Source organism: Propithecus coquereli, unplaced genomic scaffold (assembly GCF_000956105.1).
Source record: "Propithecus coquereli isolate 6110/MARCELLA unplaced genomic scaffold, Pcoq_1.0 Scaffold10, whole genome shotgun sequence".
Taxonomy (NCBI): domain Eukaryota; kingdom Metazoa; phylum Chordata; class Mammalia; order Primates; family Indriidae; genus Propithecus; species Propithecus coquereli.
In genome coordinates, this window is record NW_012133858.1 from 17,567,331 (window position 1) to 17,573,330 (window position 6,000).

Consider the following 6,000-nt stretch of genomic DNA (forward strand, 5'->3'; position numbering starts at 1 on the left):
AATGGTTTTGAGCAAGTATGTGATCTGATCAGATTTGTATTTTAGAAAGACAGTTCAGATAGCAGGAGAAAGAACAGACTTAAAAAAAAGAAGAAGAAGAAGAAGTGAGCGGGCAGAAGGGCAGATAAAGGTGACATTTTTCCAGATGGTCCTGGGAGTGAGGGACTGCTCCATCATAATCACAGTTAGACAGGGAGAATTTATTTGGCCCATCTCCCATTAGCTGTTCACCAGTGTTTCACATGTGAATTGTGTCTTTCCAGACTCCTCAAAGAAGATAAAGGATGTCTTGACTGAATTTAATGAGGGTGGTAGCCTCAAACAATATGATCCACATGAGGTAAGAACATTTCCATTTCAAACTTTTAAGAAAAAACCCTGTGTTCCAGCCTTCCCAAATATGTTTTCCTCTTGGAGATTTAGCTTGCCTAGAAGAACTTGCTCCTTAACATGTTTTTCCTAAGTCTCAAGTGATCCATTAGTGTTACCTGGCATTATACATTTCCCAAGTCCACTCGCCCCTCCCACCGTCCTAGAGGACTACTACTTCTCTGATTATAGTTCGCACTCCTCCTCCCCTCCTCATTCTCAATTAACAATTGTGTGTTCTACTTTTTTTGTTTTGTTTTGTTTGCTTTTTTTTTTTTTCTGGTCAAGTGTGTATTTTCTACTTCACTGAGAAAATAGAAACAATCAGAAAAGATCTTCTACAAGCTCCCTCACTCCATGTGCCCACCTGCCTGTACTTTTTCTTCTGTAACTAAGGATGAACTCTCCATGCTCTTGTCTGGTCCAACTCCTTCACTTGTGCATCCTCTTTTGGCTTATTGATAGGCATTGCTTCAGCAACACAACTCCCTCTGCCTCTCTCTTTCCCTCCCTCCTCCTCCCTCTTTCTCTCTCTATCTCTTTCACATAAGCTCTCCTTTATATATTAGATTTTTCCCATCAACATATAAACATACTGTTATTTCTCCTATATTAAAAAATGTTCTCCTGACTCCACATCCCCTTCCAGCTACCACCTCATTTCTCTCCTGTCCTTTATAGCAAAGCTGTGCAAAAGACTCGGTGCCTCCAAGTTCTCTTCTTCATACTCTCTTGAAAACCCTTCAATCAGTGTGTAACTCCCACTCCTCCACTAAAACCACTAGTCAAGACAGCCAAGCACCTTCATGTGGCTGAACCTGATAGCCATTTTGCTCAACGCCATTGGGGATGTGGTTGGTCAAATCCTTCTTCGTTTTCTTCACTTGGTTTCAAGACACTAAACTCTCCTGGTTTTCCTCTTTCCCCTCTACTTTGCATTTCCACTTAAAAATCAAATAGGCATCTCAAGCTTTGCATGAGTTAAACTGATGTCCTTGATCTTCCCCTGTAAAACCTATTTTTCCAGCAGTCTTCCCCATTTCAGTAAATGACAACTCTTCAAGTCATTCAACCAAAAATTATGGAGTCATCATTGACTTTTCCCTTTCTCTCATAACCTATATCCAATTCATCGCCAAATTCTATCACTTCTACCTTCAAAATATATCCAAAATCTAGCCACATCTCACCACCTGCACTGTTACCATCCTGGCCTGAGTCATCACCATATTTTGCCCAGATTATTTCAAGAGTTTCCTAACTGAGCTCCTTGCTTCTGCCCTTGCCCTTTAAGTCTATTCCTCACACATATCCTGAGCAATCTGTTAAAACTTATGTTAGAGCTTGTCACTACCCCACTTGACAGTCTCCTGTGGTTCCCCCCACCCCCTACTCAGAGTGAAAGTCAAGGTCATTATAATCTGCACCTCCCCTGCTTTCTGATGTCATCTCTTGCTGCTCTACCCTCCTCATTCCTTTCCAGTCATATTAGCCTTCTTGATGCTGTCAAAGAAGCCAATGTCACTGTAACTTCAACACCATTGCACCTGCTGTTGCCTCTTCTTGGAATGTTCCTCCCCAGCATACCCACATTGTTCATTCTCTCACCTCCTTCAAGTCTGTGTTCAAATCACCTTCTCAGTGATTGTCACCTTCTTTATCAAACCTTGAAGCCCTTTTCCCTATCCCCTGACACTTGCTATCCCCCACTCTCTTTATTTCCTCCTTAGCACTTCTCACCAGCTCTCACACTATATAATTTACTTAATTAATTGTCTGGCTCTCCTACTAGAATATTTTTGTTCACTGTTGTGTCTCCAATGCTGAGAAGAGTATCTGACTTATTGCAGACATTCTATAAATATTTGCTAAATAAATAAATGGATGCAAGACCTCCCCCACTTTCAAATTCAACTTATCTAACATTGCTTGGGCATCTAGGCACTGTTCTGGGCACTGTAGAAGGTATAAAGATGAAGAAACACAGGACATACTTCCTACTGGCAGGGTCAAGTTCATGACCTTGGAGTCACATGGTCTGTCATCACCCAGCAATGGGGCCTTGAATAATATTTCACCTCTTTGACCCTCACTTTCCTCATCTGTGAACTGAAGATAACAAAAAAATAAAAACCTTGAAGTTTGTGGGAGAACTTTTGCAAAGTGTCTAACACTCTACAGGGTACTTTAAAAATGGTGCCCATTATTACTCCTCTTCTGTTCCTTTTCCCCAGAATGTGTTATACTCAACTCCCTTTTCCATGCTCTGGGGTCCTTTTATGAGGGCTAATTGCAGAAAAGTGACTGACCAGCAGGACTAATGTAAGGAGAGGCTGGCCACTTACTTATGCACATTGTCATCATCCATTCAACAAACCTCAGTCAATGCCTTCTCTGCTGGATACTGTAAATGAATCAACAGAGCTTGTGCCGTCAAGGTATACCTGAGAGGGGCTTTGGATAAAATGCACCAATCACTGAGAGAATGAAGGCGGAGGGAGTTTGTTGGAATAGGGGTAGGTTGAGAATGCACTGTTTCAAAGAACATTCCTGAGGAGAAGGCATGCAGAGAAGATGGCAGAGCCAGCAAAGAACTCACTGCCCCACACCTGCCACCTCCAGCTCCAAAAACATGGGAACAAAAACCTGGCGGGGGGCTGCTAATCGGCCTGTCTGCCCTGGGGCTGATGAGTGGGAGGGGAACAATTTGGTGAGGGCCACTGCTGGTGTGACAGCCACAGCAGCTTTCAGAAGCAGGGAGCAACTCAGATGTTAGAAGCATGCAGCCGCCCTCGCCTCTGTAAGGGCTGGCCCCCACTTTTTGTGCGCCTAACACTGCTGTGTCCCAGGGGAGCTCTGTCACTCTGATTCTGTTCTCTCACACAGTGCAGCTGACTTCTAGTAGATGTAATGTCATGGTATAGGGATGGGGAAACAGGGTTTAATTTCTCTTGAGCTTGATGGCTTACTGCTGCTAAAATGTCTCAACGAGAAACAAGTTCGCTGTGGGAAAAGGCAGATTGCTAGAAAAGCTAGGATGGAAATAAAAGTTTACAGAGTAGGGTGACTGCATCTGGTCATGGCAAACATGCTCTTCCCCGACACCACCAAGAGATTCTCTGGAGAAAAGAGCAGTGGGAGGCAGCCCAAGCAAAACCCAGCAGAGCAGAAGACACAGGTGGCTTGGCGATGCTGTGAGCCTGGACTCAGATACACCTGAGCACAGATCCCAGCTCTGGCACATGCTTTATGACCTTGAGCAAGTGATTTATGTCATCAGAATTTGTTTTTCCCAGAAATGACCATAACAGTCCCCCTTCACACTGCCGTCTTGAGCATTAAAGTTCCTGACGCATGGTACAATCTCCACCTGGTTCTCCTCCCTTCTTGACCTGTGTGAGAATTGACACACTCTCTTTAAGCAGGTTGCAGCAGCAACAATTGCCCAGCTAATTCGTGCATGAAAGCTGCTGGGGGACAACAGGGTTCCTTTGGCCTGGACGACAAGGCTGCCTGTGATGTTACTCTAGGGCTCAGAGAATCGCCAACGTGCCTCCTGGTGGTTTGGATGTGATGCCCAGCCACTCCCTACCCAGTCACCCATCACGCATTTACTAAGCAGCTACTCTGGTCCTGGCCCGTGCTCGTAAAGAACTTCCTGTAACCCAGATGTCACACAGAGTCACATTTGTTGAACTTGGGCTTGGAAGGAGTGGCAGGGAGCACTGCACTGGCTCTGGAACCTAGGACAGATATAGTAGCAGGAGTACTGGATTAGGGGTCAGAAGGTCTGACTTCTGGTTTTACTCTGCTGCTACCTCGCTGGGCTAAATCACTGAATCTCCTGAGCCTCGATGGCATAAGGAGACTCGATCCCCTCTGAGGATCTTCTGATTTGAATGCTGTAGTTTCTGGGTTTATTCTATGCCATCCTTTTCTCCAGCATAGGGACACGCATAGTTGGGCATGAATGTCATCGTCATTACTTTCTAAATTGTCATAACGGTTTGTCAATTCTTTTCCTATGGCACTCCTGTTAATGACTACATATTATGATTATTAATATTTCAATACCTTTACCTCTTGAGTCTCTTGAAGGAATGGACCCATGTCTAATTCATTGGTGTGTTCTCCATCCGTGCCCACACTCTGCCTTGTACTTAGGAGGCTCAGTGTATATATATATATATATATATTTTGTTTGTTTGTTTGTTTGTTTTGTTTTTTTTTTAACTAAACAGACCCCATAATAATCAATGACAGCCAGGGGCCAACCACCAGGCCATTCCTGAGGTGTTCCAGTTAGGAACCCATCATCCATTCAAATACCTACCAAGAAACACTGTTGTAGGTGGTATAGGGGATACAAAGATGAAATAAGACATTCTCACTACCTTCTAGGAACAGCGGATCTAGTAGAGGAACTAAGGTATTAATACAAAGCAGCAGATGCTAGTATCACAAAATAGGAGCCAAGATGCAAAGTATAGAAATTCAGGTACGAGAGATCTCTATCAGGCTTCCTGAAAGAGGTGGCATCTGTGTTGGGCCTTAAAGCATGGCTGGAAATGTTAACAGGTCGAGAAGGAAGCAGTTCATGCAGAGTGAAGTACATGGAGGTTCTGTTATGAAAGAACACGGATTAGCGTGAACAGAGTATGTAGGTGCACATAGGGAATAATAGGAGAAAATACCAGAATTGTCTTAGAGCTTGAAGTAGCCACAAATCTAGGTTGGAGGGTAACTAGAGAGGTTGTGAATCCAAAGGTCTCAGAGAGGATGGTCCATTGGACTGTAGGAACACCACATATTAGACCTTCTATTTACATTCTTTTTTTTCTCATCTAATTTCCATTTGCTAATTTTTTTCATACATTTTATAATGTATATATAGTATAGGAGCACAGTAGTACATCAACTGATCTCAGCTGTCCCATGGCAATTAGAAGCCATGGAAAGTTTTGAATAGGGAACCAACCTTATTAGAGTTTTGGGAAGATCATGGCAAAGATAAGTTGGGTGAGAGGACCAACAGATGGAGTGAGGGGGGGGCAGGGACAGGGAAGCCTGGGAGAAGTATTGCAATGGTCCAGGTGAGCTGCAAAACACAGAAATCTGGAACCAGGAACTTGGGAGGTGGCGGCAGGGGCAATGGACATAGAAAAGGTCCAGATATGACGGAGGTCACAGAGGAAGGGACAAGAACTGGTATCAGATGACTGAGAGTTTTAAGCTGAATCTAGCATGGTGGGAATATAATGGTGTCATTGGTATTAACAGAAATTGTAGAGTCAGGAAGAGGAGCTGGTTTAAGGAGAAGGTTAATAGAAGTTTAGAACTTGAGATCTTCTAGTCCAGCACTCACAATTTACTAAAGAAGAAAGCGAGGTTCAAAAAGGGGGGAAATGTGGTCGATCTGAAACCAGCCCATGTGGTCTCCCAGGTCTTGTACTCATCTTGTTTGATAATCTTTTGGCTTTGGTTTTTTATAGCATTATGTTAGTTTGTTTAACTAAACTTTCTTTTTATTGCATCAGTCTGCTTTTCAGAAATATTTTATTCCCATAATTTTCATATGATGCTAACCAAAGGAAATTTTGGAACTCAAAACTACACTTTAAAACAGTACTT

The 6,000-nt window shown here is 43.3% G+C and overlaps 1 protein-coding gene across 3 annotated transcripts in view; it reads left to right on the forward strand.

Moving 5' to 3' along the window:
* Nucleotides 1-6,000, forward strand: part of DGKG (diacylglycerol kinase, gamma 90kDa) — a 154,428-nt gene that overhangs the window by 12,595 nt on the left and 135,833 nt on the right. For all 3 annotated transcript variants that reach the window (XM_012640413.1, XM_012640420.1, XM_012640425.1), the window contains exon 2: nt 264-340. In XM_012640413.1, coding sequence (XP_012495867.1) covers nt 264-340 — 77 coding nt within the window. The remainder of the gene's footprint in view (nt 1-263; nt 341-6,000) is intronic.